The 25,037-nt window shown below is 37.7% G+C and overlaps 1 protein-coding gene across 3 annotated transcripts in view; it reads left to right on the top strand.

Moving 5' to 3' along the window:
* Positions 1 to 25,037, top strand: part of LOC122436913 (cytochrome P450 2J2-like) — a 74,376-nt gene that overhangs the window by 36,527 nt on the left and 12,812 nt on the right. For 2 of the 3 annotated variants that reach the window (XM_043461174.1, XM_043461172.1), the window contains one exon: positions 68 to 569. The exons of the other annotated variant lie outside the window; for it this stretch is intronic. In XM_043461174.1, the coding sequence (XP_043317109.1) occupies positions 68 to 175 (108 nt within the window). In that variant the 3' untranslated portion in view covers positions 176 to 569. Of the gene's footprint in view, positions 1 to 67; positions 570 to 25,037 lie in introns of those variants that run through there. 3 annotated transcript variants of the gene reach the window in all.

The following is a 25,037-nucleotide window of genomic DNA, read 5'->3' as shown; positions in this document are numbered from 1 at the left end:
GGTGGAAGATTTCCGTCCTTGCTGGCGCAGACCACCTAAGCAGGTAACTCATATTTTTGTCTTTCAGGAAAGCGGATGTGCCTTGGAGAACAGTTGGCCAGGACTGAGTTGTTTATTTTTTTTACCTCACTTCTGCAAAAATTTACCTTTAGGCCACCAGAGAATGAGAAGTTGAGCCTGAAGTTCAGGGTTAGCTTGACCCTTGCCCCAGCCAGCCACAGGCTCTGTGCTGTTCCTCGAGGCTGAAGGTGTTGGGGCGGGGAGAGTGAAGGAAAGCAGGAAGAATAGGCCTCCCCCTCAAGGCACGGGGCCTGCTCAGAAGTGAGGGAACAGCATCCAGTGCCTCTAGGACAGATCATAGGAACCACACACAGAGGAAACTGCATTCAAGCTTTACCGTCTCCAGTGGGACCTTGTAGAAGCAAGTTCCATTGTGAGTGATTCCATTTTCATCCAGAAGATTTAAAGTGGACAATGATTCCTTCTCCAAAGGAAAAATTGCTGTAAATATCGGAGGAAAGAATGGATTTTAAGTGGTTTGGAAATCATAAAGCACATCATAAAAGTCACAGCTCTGATCTGCCTCCTTCTGTGTCCTTCCTTAGACGAGGACTTGCGTCTGGCCTGTTGAGATGGCCTGGGTCAAAGTGGTGCCAAATGGTGGTAAGAGTTAGAAGTTGGGCCTGGGGCAGCCACTGACCTAGGCCAGAAAGGCCCTCACACTTGGTAGCACTGAGCAAGCTTATCCTGCTTCTCCCTCAGACTGGCCCCTGGGAAGTCAGCAGGGCAGGTAAATTCCTGATTGACATACAGGGTTCTGTGGAGAAGCAATTTCTCTGGTTTACCTAAGGAAACACTGCCTTGGCCTTGGACACCAGAGCTAAGAGGAATGTGACCAAAATAAACTAAACCTGGAAGGCAGATCTGGGGAACAAATGTGGAAATGTTTTCTGTCTTTTATGTGCCTCTTTACCTTAAATCCCCTCTTGGGTATTTATTCCCAAGCCCCATGTTGGGTTAATGATGTGGTGGGTGTGATCTTTTCTTGAAAACTGATTGTCAGCTTTTGATTAAGTGGTCCCAGCCTTAACACAATTGATGAGCATTTTGCAGTGTGTGTTATAGGAAGAACCTTTTTTTAAATGTGTATATCTACGATAAATTTTTGCTTTGCCATTACCATCCATGGACAGAGGAGCCTGGCAGGCTATAGTCTGTGGGGTCGCAGAGAGTCTGGACACAAAGAGCGATTAATACACACACACACTACCATAAAGTTTTTGTATAGCAGCCGATATAGCTGTAGATCAGCAACTTAGAGCAATCATATATATATTGCTTCCTGATCTCTTAATTCCGAATGCATTTTAAATACCATGCATTTCTACTCTCTTCCCCTCCTCACTGTTTTTGTATCATATTTTACATCTAATTGCTTGTGTATCTCTACACTGCTTTTTGTGGATGCAAGTGATTTTACTACCTTGTGAAAGTCACTCAGTTGTGTCCGATTCTTTGCAACCCCATGGACTGTGCAATCCAGGGAATTCTCCAGGCCAGAATACTGGAGTGGGTAGCCTTTCCTTTCTCCAGGGCATCTTCCCAACCCAGTGATCGAACTCAGGTCTCCCGCTTTGCAGGCGGATTCTTTACCAGCTGAGTACCAGGGAAGCCCAATCATGAACTTTTTTCTTTACTATCTTAGTCTTTTAACCTACTCACCAGTTTAAGATTGGATAGTTTCCGACCTTCACTCTGTTTGCCTTTACCATACTTTATTGTTTCTATTTGTTTTCTTTTTATTCTGCCTACAGAAGTTCCTTTAGGATTTGCTGTAAAGTTAGTTTGGTGCTGAATTCTTTTAAATTTTGCTTTTGATTTCTCCATTAAATCTGAACATGAGCCTTTCTGAGTATTCTTGGTTGCAGGTTTTCCCCTCTCATCACCTTAAATGTAACATGCCACTCCCTTCTGACCTGCAGTTTCTGCTGAAAAATCAACTGATGATTTTATGGGAATTTCCTTGTATTTTATTTGTTGCTTTCCCCCTTGTTGCTCTTAACATTCCCTTTTCATTTTTTTAAAATTTTGATTACAATGTGTATGTGTGTTCCTTCTTGAGTTAATCCTGTATCAGACTCTCTGGAATTTCTGAACTTGTTGACTGTTTGCTTTCCTAGGCTAGGGAATATTTTCAGTTATTATCTTTTCAAATATTTTCTGAGGTTCTCTCTCTTCTGTTACCCTTATGGGACCCCTATAATGTGACTACTACAGTTGATGTTGTCCCAGAGGTCTCTTAACGTGCTCCTTTTCTTTATTCTGTTCCATAGCAGTGATTTCCACTACTCTGTCTTACAGCTCACTGATCCATTGTTTTCCATCGTCTAGCCAACTATTCATTCCTTGTAGTGTTATTTTTCACTTCAGTTATTATATTCTCCAACTCTGCTTTTTTGTTCTTTATATTTTCTAAGTATTTTTTAAACCTCTAAGTTCTCACTCTGAATGTGAGAATGTGCATACATTCTCTTCCTGAGTTCTTTGATCACCTTTACGCTCGTTACTCTGAACTTTTTCTCAGGTAGGCTGCCTGTCTCTACATCACTTGGTTCTTCTGTGATTTTATCTTGTTCCTTTGTCCCATATGTATTCCCCTGCCACCACTTTAGTTTTTATTTTTATGCGGTAGCTTTGTTATGCTTTTCAGTCTTGGAGATGTGACCCTCTGTAAGAGATGTCCTATGCATCTGAGCAGAGCCCTCCCCTCTCATCACCCAAGGGTCAGGGACAAATTGGTCCCAGGATAGGGTATGGTGTACATGGTGGTTAACATGGGGCTTATAGAAAATATAGTTGTAACAGTCTATTTAAGATGATAACAGCTTCACTTACAAACAAAGCTTTTTTCTCTCCTGCCCCATTATATGGTAATGGCGCAACTTACATCTGTTTATATTGTGTATCCATTAATTAATCTTTTATACTGGAATGAAAAATGATTTCCCACCACTGTAATAGTAATATGGAATTCTGTTTTTGTCTATATATTTACATTTATCAATGAGTTTCATAATTTCTTATGCTCTTATGTTGTTTAATATCCTTCAGCTTTTATCTGAGAAAGTCTTTTGTTTCCTCTTTACTTTTGAAGGACAGCTTTGTCAGATATAGTATTCTTGGCTAGCAGGTTCCCGCCCCCCCCCACCCCCCCACAGCATTTTAAATATATCATCACACTCCATTCTAGAGGACAAGATTTCTGATGAAAAATCTGCTTCTAGTTTCATGGGGCTTCCCTTGTACGTAACAAGTCACTTTCTCTTTTGTTTCATAATTCTGTGCTTAACCTTTTAATAATTTGATTATAATGTGTCTTGGTGTGGGGCTTATTTTATTTGGTATCCTTTAGGATTCATGGACCTGAATAGCGGTTTCTTCTCCCAGGTGTGTGAAGTTTTCAGCTATTCTTTCTTTGAATAAACTTTCCTCCCCTTTCTCTCCCCTCCTGTGCAGCTCCACTGTGTTTAGTTGCTCAGTCATGTCTGACTCTTTGAGACCCATAGACTGTAGCCCGCCAGGCACCTCTGTCCATGGGGATTCTCCAGGCAAGAACACTGGTGTGGGTTTCCATACCCTCTTCCAGGGAATCTTCCCGACCCAGGAATCAAACCGGGGTCTTCCACATTGCAGGGAGATTCTTTACCAACTGAGGTACCAGGGAAGCCAGAGATATCTAGAGTAGAACTGTCCAATAGGATTTTCTTTGATGATGGAAATGTTCTTAATCTGCACTGTCCCTCAGGCACATGGCATTCGAGATAAGGAGTGGAGGGGGAAGAACTAGGGAAAGCATGCCCTTTCTTTTACTAGGCACCCATCACTATTATTCACATCTCTTTGGCCGGAACATAGTTAAATGGCCCACCCAGTTTTACAAGGTAATCTTCTGTGCTGTGCCAAGTCCCGTCTGGCTCTTTGTGACCCCACAGACTGCAGCCCTCCACAGGCTCCTCTGTCCATAGAATTTCCCAGGCAAGAAGACTGGAGTGGGTTGCCCTTTCCTCCTCCAGAAGATCTTCCCGATCCAGGATCAAACCTGCACTCCTGAATTAACAGGCAGATTCTTTACCACTGCCCCTGGAAAGCCCCACAAAGGAATTTGGCAAGTAGTTAATCCATACCTCCCCCTTGGTAAGTGTAACAAGCTAAAGTATGGGGTTCTGTGACTAAAGAAAGAAGAGAGGAATGAATATTAAAGGACAGTCAGATTTTGCACACAAAAAAATTCTAGTGTCCATGATAATGCAAATTGGGGACAAATATGATACACCAAAACTCCCTTTTACACATCTTCTCATTCACTAAAACATTCAAATGAAAAACAAAATTAGAATTAATGCAATTATTTTTTCTTTACCAGTCTAAATATTTAAGTTTTTTATTTAAAGCAGCAAATAAATGTGCACATCAGACACAGAATCAGAAAGTTTATTTACTTAAAACATCTGACAACTATCATATTGGACAATCATTTATTTAAAATAATATCTTAAATACTTACAAAAATAAATCCAGTATCACTTCTATTTTTTAAGTGTCAAAGTCTTTGCCATAGAAAATAGAAAGAACCTTTTACAAACTAAAAATTACATTTAAGATACATCAAGTTTAATAACTGCACACTATTTTCTTTATGGTTGTGCTTTACAAATTTACCTCTTTGCAATGTACAGGTTCACGATATGAATGTATGCATAAGACCACATACACACATTTTTACATAGGAGTGTTATTCATTAAATACACATACAGAGAATGAGTTTCCTCATCTGTGAAATGGTAATAATACCTGGCAAGTATTCTAAGGGTTGGTTGTGAGGATGTAAACTGCCTGACACATGGTGAATGGCAAAAATTGTAGTTTTCTTCCCCCGGCCACCCTAACTTACCTAAGAAAGTTAAAATAAATATTTCACAGGTTAAACACCCCACACTGCCTGGCAGGCTACAGTCCGTGGGGTCACAAAGAGTTGGACATGACTGAGAGACTAACACTTTCACTTTTCCTTTCCACATAATCTAGTTATGATAATTATCCATTTTATAAATTCTTCAAATGACACTAGCAATTGAAAAATGTAGGAGTTCGGGATCGTGAGCAGGCAGGTTGATTCTTTTACCATGTTTTTCTTTTCACATTTTGGTGACAGTGCTGAACATTCAGTTGCATCAGGGTTTTTATTTTTTATAAACAAAATCAGAAAATGGTATTAATAACCTTTTACAATAAAATCCTTCCCCTCTCACATTTGAAATGAAGTTATCAGTTTTACTTACATATGAGCTTCCAACTTCTGCTTTAGTTTGCTGGACTATAAAAATTAGAAAAAGTTGCTGTAAGATAACTATTGTGACAAAGGGAAGTCTTCCAGACATCAAAATCTCTTTACCTCCTTTTGAAGATGGATTATATAAAATAACAAATGTTTTAAAAACTTTTATTTCTAATAACATACTTTCAAAACATAAAATTTTAGGTACATTTTTACTTCAAAGAAGAAAGGAAAGAGAACAGAAAATTAAATTAGGCATAGTGCAAGAGTAGAACGAAAAATGCTCTGTATTTCTAAATATAATGAAAGTAAAATTTGAAGTGGAAGAAAAATAGCAAATGCAAGCTGAATGTGATATATTGAGGAGTATCAAACATTTAAACATCTAAAGAATTATCCATCTAAAATATAAAATTTAAGATTTTAGACCTTCACTGAAGAACAGACTTAAAAAACTAAATTATCTTTCTAATAAAACCTTACCGTTGAATGCAAGCACTTCTAATATTAACATCAAAATGAAGCAACTGGATTTCGTTTAAAAAATTTTTTTTAAAACACAAAATTTCCTCTTTAAAAGAACAGGAATTTAAGTGGCAATAGTAGTTCGGAATCATCTACCAAATAGATAGAAAACTTTAAAATATATAATCTGAAATGAATTTTTGATACCAATAATCTTTGTGGTTGTTTTTGGCTGAACCACACAGCATGCAGGGTCTTAATTTCCTGACCAGGAACCGAACCTGTGCCCTTTAGTGGAAACATGGAGTCTTAACCATTGAGCCACCAGGAAAGCTCTCCAATAATTTTTTTATAGTGATAAATTTTAAATCTTTAAAACACTATGGTCCAAAATGTACTACCCCAAAATGATCCCACTTTAAAAATATTCTCTACTGTGGCTTAAAAATATTTGTATTAGAGAAGTACGATACCGTATATATGCACATATGAGATGCCGCCATGCATGAGACGATTTCTATTTTCCAAGCCCCCAGGGAAGAAAGAGAAAATCATATAAAGCATATAAAAGACAGAAAGGAAACTCAACTCTTTCAATCTGCCTTTTCATCTTATTTACTCTCACTCCATAGATTTCTCCCCCATCAATACAGGTATGTCACCTAACATTCTATCCAGTCAAAACCTATCTAACACACCCTATCTTTTTGTTGTTGTTTTAGTTAAACACATTCTTCCTCAATTATTACTTCTTCTTCTCTCTGCACAGACATCAAACTAGGGAAACACTGCTATGTCTACTCAGTTACACTGTTTGATCTCTTTTAGGTTCTCTGATCTCTATACCCTCATAATTATTGACCATAAAACCATTAGAAATGGCAAGGCCATGAGTCTGTATGAAAGGAGGGAAGAATTAAGGGCAAATGTACTTTAAGACTGCTTTTAAATTTCTATCCTTTGGAGGCTGGTGTGACCTACTATTTCCAGAGTAGTCTTTTGGCAGAAATCACTTTCTCACTCTCTCTTTTCCTCAATTCTGACTGCTAATTACTCTTATTAGGGTTTTACTCAAGCCAGTCCTGTAGGGATCCCAGCACTACTGTGAAGGTTCAATTGTAGCATGCTATCAATCAGGAATTACATAAATCTAAGGGGTGGCTGTTGAAGAACAGCAGAGACAAATCACTTTCCAATCCATATTACTGATTTATAGGCTCCAAACTGGCAAAGTCACTGCATCTGTTATGCATATATATACGGTATTTAAGGGTACCCCCAATGATAAGGGTATTATTTTCAAATATAAGATTAATTTGGGCATCAGGACCAATTAGAGAGAGTTCACACAGAACAGAAGTATCATAATTTTTAAGTTACTTACACTTTCGCCTTCAGACTTGGAGCCTTGTTCTTGTAAAGACTTCTGGAGGTCCTCAATCTGCTGCTGCAACTCTCGGATTCGCTCTTTGCTCAGCCTATTATAAGATGGGTTACACGTGTTTATTTGTACTGAAAGCCAAAGTAGTGAAGGATTCCTGCATGTGTGCTAAGTTGCTTCAGTCAAGTACAACTCTTTGTGACCCTATGGACTACAGTCTGCCAGGCTCCTCTGTCTACTGGGATTCTCCAGGCAAGAATACTGGAGACAGTTGCCATGCTCCCACCCAGGTGATCTTCCCCACCCAGGGATCAAACCCACACCTCCTGCATTGCAGGAGGATTCTTTACCTGCTGAGCCTCCAGGGAAGCCAGGTGCATTTATGCAATTTAACTCACAGAGTATGCATTTAATAGCAACAACCAAAGCTGAACAACTACCTGTGGCTAGATATATGTTATAGTAAACTACTTTCGAGGAAATATCCTTTAAAAAAAGATATTTTTATCCTAAAAGCATATATGTCCACATTTAAAAGTTTAAGGTACTTAATGAGTCAGTGGCAAAAGCATGACATTTCTGCAGTGAACTCACTGGAATAAAAATGATAAAACTAGCTCAGTTTTCCTTCAGTTGTATTTTTAATGAATGGAGACTAGGTTTCCGTTTCTTGTTTCAGATTTCACAGGGTATTGCAAGAAAAGGAAGGCCACCATTTTCCAACCATTCCTTCATGACTTGAGAGACGGGCACTAGCAAGTAGTGCAGCCTTTTAACTTGGCAAATCTCATTCTTTAAAACCCTGCTTAGAAATGCAAATCAAAACCACAATGAGGTACCATTACACACCAGTCAGGATGGCTGCTATCCAAAAGTCTACAAGCAATAAATGCTGGAGAGGGTGTGGAGAAAAGGGAACCCTCTTACACTGTTGGTGGGAATGCAAACTAGTACAGCCACTATGGAAAACAGTGTGGAGATTCCTTAAAAAAACTGGAAATAGAACTGCCATATGACCCAGCAATCCCACTTCTGGGCATACACACTGAGGAAACCAGATCTGAAAGAGACACGTGCACCCCAATGTTCATCGCAGCACTGTTTATAATAGCCAGGACATGGAAGCAACCTAGATGCCCATCAGCAGAGGAATGGATAAGGAAGCTGTGGTACATATACACCATGGAATATTACTCAGCCATTAAAAAGAATTCATTTGAGCCAGTCCTAATGAGATGGATGAAGCTGGAGCCCATTATACAGAGTGAAGTAAGCCAGAAAGATAAAGAACATTACAGCATACTAACACATATATATGGAATTTAGAAAGATGGTAACGATAACCCTATATGCAAAACAGAAAAAGAGACACAAATACAGAACAGACTTTTGAACTCTGTGGGAGAAGGTGAGGGTGGGATGTTTCAAAAGAACAGCATGTATACTATCTATGGTGAAACAGATCACCAGCCCAGGTGGGATGCATGAGACAAGTGCTCGGGCCTGGTACACTGGGAAGACCCAGAGGAATCGGGTGGAGAGGGAGGTGGGAGGGGGGATCGGTATGGGGAATAAGTGTAGATCTATGGCTGATTCATGTCAATGTATGACAAAACCCACTGAAATGTTGTGAAGTGATTAGCCTCCAACTAATAAAAAAATTTAAAAAGAAAAAACAAAAAAAAAACCCTGCTTAGTCATTACCTCTACTGAAGCTACCAGCAAGACAGTATCTGTCTTTCTCCTCATATACATGACAAAACACCCCCTGCTCACTATACTACTACATTTTTCCATTGTTATATATATTACATGACGTAATAATTACCTATTCACATGTCTATCTTCCTATATTAAAAGCTAAAACTTAGCATCTCCAGTGCTGATACTGAATTATATAAATTAGCAATATTTAATGGTCTCTTCGGGTTTCCCTCGTGGCTCAGCTGGTAAAGAATCTGCCTGCAATGCAGGAGACCTGGGTTCGATCCCTGAGTTGGGAAGATCCCCTGGAGTAGGGAAAGGCTACCCACTCCAGTATTCTGGCCTGGAGAATTCCATGGACTGTATAGCCCACGGGGTCACAAAGAGTCGGACACGACTGAGTGAATTTCACTTTCAATAGTCTCTTCAGGAAGCTAAAATGCTATTTTTCTTTTAACTACAGTTGATGTAATAGTACACGTACAAGTTGACAGACAAGGTTCAAGTGTCAAAAATTCCTAGTGATCTCTCAGATCCAATAAAGGTATGTCAAACAAATCCAAATACTTTTATTGCCAGTATGCTATTTGTAAGACGCAGGATAGCAATAGTGGTAACAGCACAGACTCTGAAGTCTGATTGACAGAAGGTTCAAATGCAGGATCCAGAACTCACTGGCTGTGTGATATGAGCAAATTTCTTAATGTCCTTGCACCCTCCGTTTCCTTGTTCATAAAATGAGATGATCATAGTTACTACTTCATAGAGTTATTATAAGAATTTATGAATTAATATCAAAAAGAGCTTAGAAGCTCACTGGTAAGCACCACATGTTGTTGTTGTAGTATAGTCACTACATTGTGTCTGACTTTTTGTGACCCCATGAAATGTGGCCCTGCCAGGCTCCTCTGTTCATGAGATTTCCAAGGGATCTTCCCGACCCAAGGTTCAAATCCACATCTCCCACATTGGCAGGTGGGTTCTTTACCAATGAGCCACCAGAAAAGCCCAAGCACCACATAAACATTATTTTTTAAAAATATTTATAACTTTTAAGCACCTCACTGGTATCAAATAAATACACCATTTCTTTTAAACACATTATCTGTAATCTTCACTACAACTTGCAAACAGGTGCCATCTGCAACTAATATCTGAGGATACTAAGTGTGAATTTAAGTAAACGCCCAGTTAAGTAAAGGTGGCATTCAAGTTTGATTCCATAGTCTATGAACCATCTGTGCATGGGACTGCAGTTGAAACCCAGATTGCCATTTATTCATTTGTTAAGTTTTCTGTCATTTGTGAAGACATATGAGTGAAATTCAAGAGTAAGCAAACTGCTTAACAAAGTCTGCTAGGAATAATGGGTAGTGAGAGATGAAAAACCAAAAACTGAAACTCCCACAAATCCTAATTATTTGAACTACAATGACATCTTCCACTTCTGTGAATCAAGACTCTGTGGCTAGGCAGTGAAATGGCAATGGTTGTCGTTATGAAGGAGGGCATCAGTCACCTCTGCTCCGTCTCCAGTTCATTCATCTTGCGGTGCTTCTGTTCCAGCTGCTCCTGAAGCTCCTCAATACGCTTATTCTCAGTACCTTCCTGCTGTAATCGAAGCATCTTATTTTCATGTTGCAGTCGAATGAACACCTCCCTGAGGTTAAAAATCAAAATTTCTTTTTAAATTTTTTAAATATGAGTTTAAAAAATTCTTTAGCTTTTACAAAAGGAAATTTCTATCTACTCAACAGCTGTCACTTTGAAATGTTACTAAAGCCTTCTAGAAGTTTTTCTTTTAAAAAAAATGTACACTGTAAGACTATGTCTCAAAAAACAAATAGTAAATTTTTAAAGGTACAAGATTACAGATCAATAAATGTTTATTATGCAACTCTCTAAGAGATAATATGAATCATTTTTCTTTGATAATTTAGAAACTATTCACATTAAAGTAATACACAGCACATCCTTAGAAAACATATGAAGAAAAAGCAATAGATTTAAGAAATTACAGTCTGCCTAAAATTTTTAAATATACTTTTATGCTAATGACTGTCTTTAGAATTTGGTTTCTAGAAAAAATTTTATTAAAGTATATACACATATATTTTTTAATGCAAATGATAGGAATGGTGTTAAATGAAAAATAATGCTGCTGCCCTCCTAAATCCCATTACCCAAAAGCAACTAATTTCAATTAATCTCAATTTCTGTTCTTCTGAATGCCAGCATGATAACTTTAAAAATATAGGCTCATAGGACTACTTTTAAATGATTAATATCACTGGATATTACTAACTAAAAAGTACAAGTAATTTCCAGCCCAGCTTGTAAGGAGCTCTATCTTAATAGCAAAAAACTGAACAAAGTGAAAATCAACAACTTATAAAAACAATGAAAAATGCAAGAATTCAGCCACAAAAGGCCACATATTTTATGGTTCCATAAATGGGAAATGTCTGTAATAAGCAAATCCACAGAGATAAAGAGTAGATTTCTGGTTACCTGGAGCTGGCATTGGAGGGGAGGCAGGAATGGGTATTTTTGGGGGAGGATGAAAATGTTCCAGAATTAGATAGCAATGATGGTTGCACAATTTCTGTGACTACACTAAAAAGTACCAGACTGCACATTTATAAATGCATGAATTATATCTCAGTAATAAAGAGTAGGATTTGAAGTAATTAATAACTAAAACTGTTGCCACAAAAAGGAAAAGAAGACCATAAAAATACCAGAAAAGTCAAATAACCAGAAGTAAACACAGCAGTAAAATACCAAAATAAAAGTTGGGTCAAGAGGAACCTCTAAAATGTGTATTTCAACTCTGGTTTACTTGTCCTGCAATTGACAGATCATCTCCTACTTTCTTTCACTGCTGGGAATTTGAAAACTATGTATTAAAAAGGTTTTCCAGAGTTTAAGAAAGGAAATTCCTGTCCATTAACTAACAGTCATTTTAAAATGATACCAAAGAATTTAAGGATAGAAAAATAAGTTCTACACAATAAAGGCCATATTACAAAAAGCCAGAATATGTTATTCAGCTAGTAAGTGAAATTTTATTTCTGGTAAATTTTTAAACTGCTATAGTAGCAATAACAGCATGATTTGGAAAGTATAAGCAGATGAGACGAGGTATTTTCAAGCTCTATGATTCATAAAATGAAAAATAAATACTTAGAAAATTATGAAAAGAATTCACATTTCTAATATTAAGTATGGGTTGTCAATTGATAAAAACAAATTTACCTATATTCCACTGGCATAATCTCGGCAGCAAGATTCTCATAACTATTTGTAGAAGATGCATCTAAACAATATCAGCAACAAAAAAAGATTAACGCCTCATTATATCTACCATTAAAAAACCTTTTCTAAATGCAACAAAATCCACCTGCTTGGTTTAGGTGATCCTGTTGCACTTGTGAACATCGGAGCTCTTCATTTGTTTCTTTCAGAGTGTCACGCTGTTCTATTAGTCTCTAAAAAAGAATTATTTATATAAGCAAAATATTTAATTCTGTCCAAAGGCAATGTACTTTATAATTAAGATCATTTATCTTAATATGTTAATTTGATAATTGTTCCCTACTTAGTTAAAAATGACAATGTTTTAGTTTTAATGCTAAGGGGTAACTTTCTCTTGTGTAAATCACATAAATAACAAGATTTTATACAACACAAAGCTTGTGATTTTCCCAGTAGATAGCTTACCTTTGAGCCAAATGAATTAATTATACAACAGAGTACAAAAATGTAACTGGAGAGTAATAAAAGCACGTGGACTTTGGAGGCAAACACAGCATGGCGTGAATTCAGTTTTACTATTTCCAGTTGTATTATTTAAGGCAAGCTACTGACTCTTTGGCTTTAGATCTTTATCATCAAAACAGGGACACTGATTCATAAGCCCCTGAAAGGTGTTCTAAGTAGTGAATGAGAAGTTTGTCTAATATCTAGAACACTGTCTGGTGTGTAAGAGATGCGAGAAACTTGTTATTTCCTTCAATTACTGTAAACAGCATACTGGAAGTATGAATCTGTGGAAAAACACTATCTCCCAGGGATAGTAGGCTAGGACTTCATGTCATTAGCTATTTCACTTTACTGGACTGGATGCCAGACTGGATGAAGCCAAGCTGGAATCAAGATTGCCATGAGAAATATTAATAACCTCAGATATGCAGATGACACTCCCCTTGTGGCAGAAAATGAAGAGGAACTAAAGAGCCTCTTCATGAAGGTGAAAGAGGAGAGTGAAAAAGCTGGCTTAAAACTCTACATTCAAAGGGCGAAGATTCTGGCATCCAGTCCCATCACTTCATGCAAATAGATGGGGGAATAATGGAAACAGGGACAGACTTTATCTTCTCAGGCTCCAAAATCACTGCAGATGGTGACTGCAGCCATAAAACTAAAAGATGCTTGCTCCTTGGAAGAAAAGCTATGACAAACCTAAACAGCATATTAAAAAGCAGAGACATTATTTTACTGACAAAGGTCCATATAGTCAAAGCTATGGTTTTTCCAGAGGTCATGTATGGTTTTGACAGTTGGACGATAAAGAAAGTTGAATGCTGAAGAATTGATGCCTTTGAACTGCGGTGTTGGAGAAAACTCTTGGAGTTTTTCTTGGAGAGTCCCTTGGACTGGAAGGAGATCAAACCAGTCAATCCTAAAGGAAATCTGGCCAGAATATTCATTGGAAGGACTGATGCTGAAGCTGAAGCTCCAATACTATGGCCACCTGATGTGAAGAACTGACTCACTGGAAAAGACCCGGATCCTGGGAAATAATGAAGGCAGGAGGAGAAGGGGACAACAGAGGATGAGATGGTTGGATGGCATCACTGAATCAATGGACGTAAGTTTGAACAAGATTCAGGAGTTGGTGATGGACAGGGAAGCCTGGTGTGCTACAGTGCATGGGGTCGCTAAAAGGTGTACACGACCAAGCCACTGAACTGAACTCATTTTATTTTACAGCTGACAGTCAATGACAAATTTCTACACTCTGAAAATAAGGCTCAGGTTTAAATGACTTTTCCAGAACCTGAGAAGTAACATAAAATTGTATTTTAAATGTTACTATACTTCAAATCAATCAATAAAACCCTATTAGGTCCATTATGTGGCTCAAATCAACTTAACAGCAAATTGGTAACTGATTCCAAGGGTCCTTAGGCCAGCATGTACAGATGCTCTAGGGATCTCTGAACACTAAATTATAACTACAGTCAGGCATCAGGACCCCTATAAATCTGTTCCTTCATAAATGCAATGTGAACACTAGCAATTTGTCAAAATCAACTTTTCAAAAAGTATGAAGATTAATCAAAGGTCTGCCATGATCTGAGGAGCACTTATTAAAGAAAATGTGCTAAACCTCAGAACAGTGAGCTTTTTGTTCTTTTAACTATCCTGATTACTATCGCCCTCTCCCCAACCCTGGAGTAGCCTTGAGTAGCTTTGAAAAGCAGAGGTTACCACCACCTGGAGGGGCTGACTAGCTATGAAACTCTTCTTAAAAAGCCCCATGCTTCGAAAACTATCACTATTTGATGTGTCCAGCAGCACCTTGGAGAAATCCCAATCATGCTTTTCATTATTTGAGCTAATTTGGTGCTTGCTGTGCAGGAAAATATTCCTCAGGCATCTGTAAAAAAACAATCATCAGCAATTGTTTTCATTATAGCAGCTGAAGGCATGATGCCAGTTAAGGCAAACAAGACGCTTGCCAAAAATCTACCAGGAAGAGCTGAGAAACATGATATCCATAGAGGAGGTTAAAAGTCCTGATATATGGAGATCCAGGAGGTCAGCTATGCACAGAGCTGTGGGCATGCCCAGAAATAACCCGAGAGGACGCCAATGTCTCAGCTCTGGAAAAACTTGAAGCATAAAGGCAAAGGCAGAGTTGTAAAGTTTCTAAGAATTGAAGATATTTTCCAAAATAAATACACATTGAGTCCTTTGGCAAAGATTGGGAGATCTATGGAAACAGCTGACAAATCATTAACTGATTGCAATGGTTATTGAGCAGAGAATTTAGTGACTGCACATTACAAAGAAAAAAAAAAAAACTTTATAGAATTAGTCCAAAAGAGTCACTAAAAAACCAGCAAAAACAAAAACCCTGAGGTTGGGGAAAAATCTGATTTCCAGAGTTGAAACACATTATTATTTTAAAGGTCATAACACTGTACACAAAAATAAACTCAAACTGAATTAAAGACCTAAATGTAAGGCCAGAAACTATAAATTTTTTAGAGGAAAAGCTAGATAGAACACTCTTTGACATAAATAGCAGCAAGATCCTTTTTGACCCATCTCATTCAGTTCAGTCCAGTTCAGTCACTCACTCATGTTCGACTCTTTGTGACCCCATGAATTGCAGCATGCCAGGCCTCCCTGTCCATCACCAACTCCCGGACATCACAAACACATGTCCATCAAGTCAGTGATGCCATCCAGCCATCTCATCCTCTATTGTCCTCTTCTCCTCCTGCCACCAATCCCTCCCAACATCAGGGACTTTTCCAATGAGTCAACTCTTCGCATCAGGTGGCCAAAGTATTGGAGTTTCAGCTTCAGCCTCAGTCCTTCCAATGAAAACCCAGGACTGATCTCCTTTAGCATGGACTGGTTGGATCTCCTTGCAGTCCAAGGGACTCTCAAGAGCCATCTCTAACACCACGGTTCAAAATCATCAATTCCTTGGTGCTCGGCTTTCTTCACAGTCCAACTCTCACATCCATACCTGACCACTGGAAAAACCATAGCCTTGACTAGACGGACCTTTGTTGGCAGTGTAATGTCCCTGCTTTTTAATATGCTATCTAGTTTGGTCATAACTTTCCTTCCAAGGAGTGAGCGTCTTTTAATTTCATGGCTGTAATCATCCATCTCATAGACTGAGACTGATGGAAATAGAAATGGAATCGAATCATACTTAAAAGCTTTTGCACAACAAAGGAAATTATAAGCAAGATGAAAAGACAACCCTCAGAATGGGAGAAAATAATTGTAAATGAAGCAACTGACAAAGATTACTCTCCAAAATATACAATCAACTCATGCAACTCAATATCAGAAAAACAAGCAACCCAATAAAAAAATATATATATGTGGGCAAAATACTTAAACAGACATTTATCCAAGAAGACATTGGATGGCAAATAAACACATGAAATAAATGCTCTACATTGCTCATTATTAGAAAAACGCAAATCAAAAGTACAATGAGGTGTCACCTAACACTGGTCAGAATGGCCATCATCAAAAAATCTACAAAAAATAAATGCTGGAGAGGATGTGGAGAAAAGTGAACCTTCTTGCACTGTTGGTGGGAATGTAAATTAATATAACCACTAGGAGAACAATATGGACATTTGTTACAAAACTAGGAATAAAACTACTATATGACTTAAAATTCAACATTCAAAAAACTAAGATCATGGCATCTGGTCCCATCACATCATGACAAAAAGATGGGGAAAAATGGAAAGACTGACATTTATTTTCTTGGGCTCCAAAATCACTATGGACATTGACTACAGCCATGAAATTACAGATGCTTGCTCTTCCAAAGAAAAACTATGACAAAACCTGACAGCATATTAACCAGCAGAGATGATATTTTACCAAGAAAATCCGTATAGTCAAGCTATCAAAGCTATGGTTTTTCCAGTATTCATGTATGGATGTGAGATTTGCACCATAATGAATGCTGAATACTGAAGAATTGATGCTTTTGAACTGTGGTGTTGAAGACTCTTAAGAGTCCCTTGGACTGCAAAGAGATGAAATCAGTCAATCCTAAAGGAAATCAACCCAGAATATTCACTGGAAGGACTGATGCTGAAGCAGAAGGTCCAATACTTTGGTCAACAGAAGGGATTGAGGATGGGAGGAGAAGAGGACAACAGAAGATGAGAAGTTCAGATGGCATCACTGACTCTATGAACATGAGTTTGAGAAAACTCTGGATGATAGTGAAGGACAGGGGAGTATGGTGTGCTGCTGTCCATGGAGTCAGAAAGAGTCAGACATCATTTAGTGACTGAACAGCAACAATGACCCATCAATCCCACTCGTGGGCACATACCCTGAAAAAACATAATTCAAAAAGACATATGTATCCTAGTGTTCACTGTAGCACTATTTACAATAGCCAGGATGATGAAACAATCTAGATGTTCATCAACAAATGATGGTAAAGAAGTTGGGGTACATGTATACAGTGGAATATTACTCAGCCATTAAGAGGAATAAATTTGATTCAGCTGAAATGAGGTGGATGAACCTGAAGCCTGTCATACAGACTGCAGTAAGTCAGACAGGGAAACACAAATATCCTATCTTCATGCATATATATGGAATCTATAAAAAACAACACTGATAAACCTATTTGCAGAGTACAGATAAACACGCAGATATAGAGAATGGACTTGTGGACACAGTTGAGGGAGGGAAGGGTGGGACAAGTTGAGAAAGTGGTATTGAAATGAATACACTACCATGTATAAAATAAATAGCTAGTGGGAAGCTGCTGGATAACACCGGGAGCCCAGGCAGTGCTCTGTGACAACCCAGAAGGGGAGGCGGGGAACTCAAGAGGGAAGCGATATGTGTATACTCCTGGCCGATTCATAGAATAAAGCAAGAGAGTTCCAGAAAACATCTACTTCTGCTTTTACTGACTACACCAAAGCCCCTTTGCGTGAATTACAACAATCTGTGGGAAATTCGTCAAGAGATGGGACTACCAGACCACCTTACCTACCTCCTGAGAAATCTGTATGCAGGTCAAGAAGCAACAGTTAGAACTGGACATGGAACAATGAACTGTTTCCAAATTGGGAAAGGAGTATGTCAAGACTATATATTTTTACCCTGCTTATTTAAGTTCTATGCAGAGTACATCATGTGATATGCCAGGATGGATCGAAGCGCGAGCTGGAATCAAGAGTGTTGGAAGAAATATCAATAACCTCAGATATGCAGATGACACCAGCCTTATGGCAGAAAGTGAAGAGGAACTGAGGAGCCTCTTGATGAAGGTAAAAGAGGAGAGTGAAAAAGTTGACTTAAAACTCAACATTCAAAAAACTAAGATCATGGCATCCTGTTCCATTACTCCAAGGCAGATAGATGGGGAAACAATGGAAACAGCAAGAGACTTTATTTTCTTGGGATTGAAAATCACTGCAGATGGTGACTGCAGCCATGAAAGGAAAAGACACTTGCTCCCTGGAAGAAAAGCTATGACCAACCTAGACAGCATATTGAAAAGCAGACATTACTTGGCCAACAAACGTCTGTCTAGTCAAAGCTATGGTTTCTCCAGTAGACCATATAAGGACATGTCTATTGTGGACATGTAGACATGTGAGAGCAGGACCATAAAGAAAGCTGAGTGCCGAAAAATTGATGCTTTTGAACTGTGGTTTTGGTGAAAACTCTTGAGAGTCCCTTGGACTGAAAGGAGATCAAGCCTGTCAATCCTAAAGAAATCAATCCTGAGTATGCATTGGAAGGACTGATGCTGACACTGAAGCTCCAATACTTTGGCCACCTGATGCAAAGAACTGGCTCATTTGAAAAGATTCTGATGCTGGGAAAGATTGAAGGCAGGAGGAGAATGGAACGACAGAGGATGAGATGGTTGGATGGATGGCATCACTGACTTGATGCACATGATTTTGAGGGAGTTCCAGGAGTTGGTGATGGATACAGAAGCCTAATGTGCTGCAGTCCATGGGGTCACAAAGAGTCGGACATGACTGAGCAACAACTGAACCAAGCTGATGGCTGATTCATGTTGTTGTCTGACATAAACCAACACAACATTGTAAAGCAATTATGCTCTAATTAAAAATAAATTTTTTTAAAAAAGTGTTATTGTAAGCTTTATGATTTCTCAGATAAAGCCTCTAGTTATTTCTCCTTTTTTTCTAGGCCATTTGATTTCTTCCTCACTGGGTTTCACAGAGCAATTAGTGTCCTTCCTATAGACTACAGGAAGAGGAAGTTCCTAACAACAGTTACCTGAACAGTTACTCTCTGAAAGAAATACGGCATGCACTTCCTCTAATTTTCAAAAGTGCACTTGCAGATAAGTAGCATTTTTTAAATCTTAATGAAGTCTAAATTAGTTATTTTGTTTCATAGCTCATGCTTTTGGAGTTTATCAAAAATCATTGACAAGAGCTAAGGTCATCTTGGCATTTTCCTATGTTATCTTCTTGGAGTTTTAGCTTTGAATTTTATATGTAGGTCTGTGATCTATTTTGAGTCAACTTTTGTGAGAAGTGTAAGATCTGTGTCCAGATTCCTATTTGCATAGAGATGTCCAGTGTTCCAGCACCACTTGTATGAATATTACCCTTTTTCCATCGAACTGCATTTGCTCCTTTGTCAAAGGACTATATTTTTCTATTACTGGGATCTTTATTCTTTTCTAATGACCTATATGGAGAAGGAAATGGCAACGCACTGGAGAATCCCATGGACAGAGGAGCCTGGTGGGCTGTAGTTCATGGGGTCGCAAAGAGTCAGACATGACCGAGTGACTAAACAACAACAACACAACAACAATGGCCTATATGTCTTCTTCCACCAATACCACATGCCCTGATACATGCAGCTTAATAGTAAATCTTGAAGTCAGTGCTATCAGTCCCCCAACATTGTTCTGTTCCTTCAATTTTGTGTTTACTATTCTAGGTTTTTGCCTTTCTATATAAACTTTAGAATCAGATTGTCAATTTTGTTTTACAGATTTACAGAGAAAAATACGAGTGAAAAGTAGAGAGTTCCCATATACCCATTCTTTATTCCTCACACATTTTTCTCCTGTTATTACTATTTTGCATTGGAAAGTAAGTTTTTAATTTCAAACTACAATTGTTCATTGCTGGTACTTAAGAAAGAAATTAACTTTTCTGGGTTAAGCCTTATTTTCATGAATGCTTTTGTAATATAATCCAAGTCTCTATCCTACAACCTTGCTATCACTGCTTACTAGTTCCAGGAGACATTTTGTTAATTCTTTGCGATTGTCTACATAGACATTTTGTTCTTTCCTTTGTAATCTAAATACAGCTTTTGTTTCCTTGTCTTTTTCATAGTGTATTAGCTAGAACTACAGGTACAGTGTTGAATAAGATGGTCAAAGAGGCCACGTGTACCTTTTTACTGATCTTATAGAGAAAGCACTTGGTTTCTCAACTTTGACTATGGTGTTAGCCATGAGTTTTTTGTAGATAATATTTTTCAACTTGAGGAAGTTTCCCTCTATTCTTCATTAGCCAAAAATTTTTATTGTGAATGGATGTTGGAATTTGTGAACTTTTTCTGCATTTATTGATTTGTTGTTCAATCACTAAGTCATGTCTGACTCTTTGTGAACCCATCAATTGTAGCTTGCTAGGCTTCCCTGTCCTTCACTCCCTCCTGGAGTTTGCTCAAACTCATGTCCATTGAATCAGGGATGCCATCCAACCATCTTATCTTCTGCAGTCCCCTTCTCCTTTTGCCTTCAATCTTTCCCATCATCAGGACTTTTCAGTGAGTCAGCTCTTTGCATCAGGTAGCCAAAGTATTGGAGCTTCTGCTTCAGCATCAGTCCTTCCAATGAATATTCAGGATTGCTTTCCTTTAGGATTGACAGTTTGATCTCCTTGCTCTTCAAGGGACTCTCAAGTGTCTTCTCCAGCACCACAGTTCAAAAGCATCAATTCTTTGGCACTCTGCCTTCTTTATGGTTCAACTCTCACATCCATACATGACTACAGGAAAATCCATAGCTCTGACTATTCAGACTTTGGCAGCAAAGTGATGTCTCTGCTTTTTCATACACTGTCTAGGTTTGTCAAAGCTGTTCTTCCAACGTGTATCTTTTAATTTCTTAGCTTCAGTCACCATCCCTCAGTGATATGGAGCCCAAGAAAATAAAATCTGTCACTGTTCCAATTTTTCTCCATCTATTTGCCATGAAGTACTGGGACCAGATGCCATGGTCATAATTTTTATTTTGACTTACCAAATGGAAAATTTATTTTAGTAGCTCTCCTGAGATATAACCAACAAATTAAAATACATACATTTAGGGTGTACAGTTTGATAAGTTTTGACATACATACCCATGAGACAATAACAGAAATCAAAGTAGTGAACATTTTCAGCAACTTAAAATATTTCCTTACACCTATACTTTTTATAGTTTCTATAAATGAATTGCATAGTAAGTACTCTGTATTGTGTGGATTATTTCACTGAGCATAATTTGAGATTCATCCATTTTGTGGCATGCAACCACAGCACTGCTGCTGCTGCTGTCAAGTCACTTCAGTCGTGTCCGACTCTGTGCGACCCCAGAGACGGCAGCCCACCAGGCTCCCCCGTCCCTGGGATTCTCCAGGCAAGAACACTGGAGTGGGTCGCCATTGCCTTCTCCACATGATCATAATTTTGAATGTTGAGTTTTAAGCCAGCTTTTTCACTCTCCTCTTTCACCCTCATCAAGAGACTCTTTAGTTCCTCTTAGTTGTCTGCCATTATAGTAGTGTCATCTAAAGATAGAATCCATTGATAGAATCACATATTTTTCTTTAGCCTGTTGATGTGATGGAGATACATTAATTCAATTTCAAATATGGAGTCCACTTTGCATGTTAAATATGGAGTCCACTTTGCATGTCTAGCAGAAAATCCCTCTTGATCATGGTGTATACTGCTTTGTATATATCTCTGGATTTGATTTACCAATACCAGTTTGAAGATTTTTGCAATTATGTTCATGAGAAATACTGATTTTCCTTTTCCTGATGTCTTTGATAGATTTTTTTTTAATTAGTGTTATGCTAGTCTCAAGGACTGAATTATAAAGTATTCTCTAAGCTTTGATTTTGTGGAATAGATTATAGCAAGTTACTGTAATTTGCTTCTTAAAGTTTAGTACAATATATCTTTGAAAGTTTCTGGATCTGTGTTTTCACTTTTGTACATTTATTAATGATTCATTTTTTCTCTTTAATAGATACAATGCTACTGAGATCTCTTTTTCTCCTTGTGTGAGTTTTTGCAGACTGGATCATTCAGTGAGTTGGCCCACTTCATCTATGTTTTCAAATTTGTGGGCACAGAGTTATTCATAACATTTCTTTCTTTTTTTTTTTTAATTTTTTTATTAGTTGAAGGCTAATTACTTCACAACATTTCAGTGGGATTTGCATTTCTCTAATAATGAGTGATGTTGAGCACCTTTTCATGTGTTTGTTAGCCATCTGTATGTCTTCTTTGGAGAAATGTCTGTTTAGTTCTCTGGCCCATTTTTTGATTGGGTCATTTATTTTTCTGGAATTGAGCTGCAGGAGTTGCTTGTATATTTTTGAGATTAATCCTTTGCCTGTTTCTTCATTTGCTATTATTTTCTCCCAATCTGAGGGCTGTCTTTTCACCTTACTTATAGTTTCCTTTGTAGTGCAAAAGCTTTTAAGTTTCATTAGGTCCCATTTGTTTAGTTTTGCTTTTATTTCCAATATTCTGGGAGGTGGGTCATAGAGGATCTTGCTGTGATTTATGTCGGAGAGTGTTTTGCCTATGTTCTCCTCTAGGAGTTTTATAGTTTCTGGTCTTACATTTAGATCTTTAATCCATTTTGAGTTTATTTTTGTGTATGGTGTTAGAAAGTGTTCTAGTTTCATTCTTTTACAAGTGGTTGACCAGTTTTCCCAGCACCACTTGTTAAAGAGGTTGTCTTTTTTCCATTGTATATCCTTGCCTCCTTTTTCAAAGATAAGGTGTCCATAGGTTCGTGGATTTATCTCTGGGCTTTCTATTCTGTTCCATTGGTCTATATTTCTGTCTTTGTGCCAGTACCACACTGTCTTGATGACTGTGGCTTTGTAGTAGAGTCTGAAGTCAGGGAGGTTGATTCCTCCAGTTCCATTCTTCTTTCTCAAGATTACTTTGGCTATTCGAGGTTTTTTGTATTTCCATACAAATTGTGAAATTCTTTGGTCTAGTTCTGTGAAAAATACCGTTGGTAGCTTGATAGGGATTGCATTGAATCTATAGACTGCTTTGGGTAGAATAGCCATTTTGACAATATTGATTCTTCCAATCCATGAACACGGTATGTTTCTCCATCTGTTTGTGTCCTCTTTGATTTCTTTCATCAGTGTTTTATAGTTTTCTATGTATAGGTCTTTTGTTTCTTTAGGTAGATATACTCCTAAGTATTTTATTCTTTTTGTTGCAATGGTGAATGGTATTGTTTCCTTAATTTCCCTTTCTGTTTTTTCATTGTTAGTATATAGGAATGCAAGGGATTTCTGTGTGTTAATTTTATATCCTGCAACTTTACTATATTCATTGATTAGCTCTAGTAATTTTCTGGTAGAGTCTTTAGGGTTTTCTATGTAGAGGATCATGTCATCTGCAAACAGTGAGAGTTTCACTTCTTCTTTTCCTATCTGGATTCCTTTTACTTCTTTTTCTGCTCTGATTGCTGTGGCCAAAACTTCCAACACTATGTTGAATAGTAGTGGTGAGAGTGGGCACCCTTGTCTTGTTCCTGATTTCAGGGGAAATGCTTTCAATTTTTCACCATTGAGGGTGATGCTTGCTGTGGGTTTGTCATATATAGCTTTTATTATGTTGAGGTATGTTCCTTCTATTCCTGCTTTCTGGAGAGTTTTAATCATAAATGGCTGTTGAATTTTGTCAAAGGCTTTCTCTGCATCTATTGAGATAATCATATGTTTTTTATCTTTCAATTTGTTAATGTGGTGTATTACATTGATTGATTTGCGGATATTAAAGAATCCTTGCATTCCTGGGATAAAGCCCACTTGGTCGTGGTGTATGATTTTTTTTAATATGTTGTTGGATTCTGTTTGCTAGAATTTTGTTAAGGATTTTTGCATCTATGTTCATCAGTGATATTGGCCTGTAGTTTTCTTTTTTTGTGGCATCTTTGTCTGGTTTTGGAATTAGGGTGATGGTGGCCTCATAGAATGAGTTTGGAAGTTTACCTTCTTCTGCAATTTTCTGGAAGAGTTTGAGTAAGGTAGGTGTTAGCTCTTCTCTAAATTTTTGGTAGAATTCAGCTGTGAAGCCATCTGGTCCTGGGCTTTTGTTTGCTGGAAGATTTTTGATTACAGTTTCGATTTCCTTGCCTGTGATGGGTCTGTTAAGATCTTCTATTTCTTCCTGGTTCAGTTTTGGAAAGTTATACTTTTCTAAGAATTTGTCCATTTCATCCAAGTTGTCCATTTTATTGGCATAGAGCTGCTGGTAGTAGTCTCTTATGATCCTTTGTATTTCAGTGTTGTCTGTTGTGATCTCTCCATTTTCATTTCTAATTTTGTTAATTTGGTTCTTCTCTCTTTGTTTCTTAATGAGTCTTGCTAATGGTTTGTCAATTTTGTTTATTTTTTCAAAAAACCAGCTTTTAGCTTTGTTGATTTTTCCTATGGTCTCTTTAGTTTCTATTGCATTTATTTCTGCCTTAATTTTTAAGATTTCTTTCCTTCTGCTAACCCTGGGGTTCTTCATTTCTTCCTTCTCTAATTGCTTTAGGTGTAGAGTTAGGTTATTTATTTGGCTTTTTTCTTGTTTCTTGATGTAAGCCTGTAATGCTATGAACCTTCCCCTTAGCACTGCTTTTACAGTGTCCCATAGGTTTTGGGTTGTTGTGTTTTCATTTTCATTCATTTCTATACATATTTTGATTTCTTTTTTGATTTCTTCTATGATTTGTTGGTTATTCAGAAGCGTGTTATTTAGCCTCCAGGTGTTTGAATTTTTAACAATTTTTTTCCTGTAATTGAGATCTAATCTTACTGCACTGTGGTCAGAAAAGATGACTGGAATGATTTCAATTTTTTTGAATTTTCCAAGACTAGATTTATGGCCCAGGATGTGATCTATTCTGGAGAAGGTTCCGTGTGCACTTGAGAAAAAGGTGAAGTTGCTTGTTTTGGGGTGAAATGTCCTATAGATATCAATTAGGTCTAGCTGGTCCATTGTGTCATTTAAAGTTTGTGTTTCCTTGTTAATTTTCTGTTTAGTTGATCTATCCATATTGTGTGGTTTTTTTAAAGCCAGTCTCTTTAGAGCACTTAATTCTGTTT

Source organism: Cervus canadensis, chromosome 2 (genome assembly GCF_019320065.1).
Source record: "Cervus canadensis isolate Bull #8, Minnesota chromosome 2, ASM1932006v1, whole genome shotgun sequence".
Taxonomy (NCBI): domain Eukaryota; kingdom Metazoa; phylum Chordata; class Mammalia; order Artiodactyla; family Cervidae; genus Cervus; species Cervus canadensis.
Note: the sequence above shows the minus strand (reverse complement) of the source record. Positions and strands in the feature narration are given on the sequence as shown.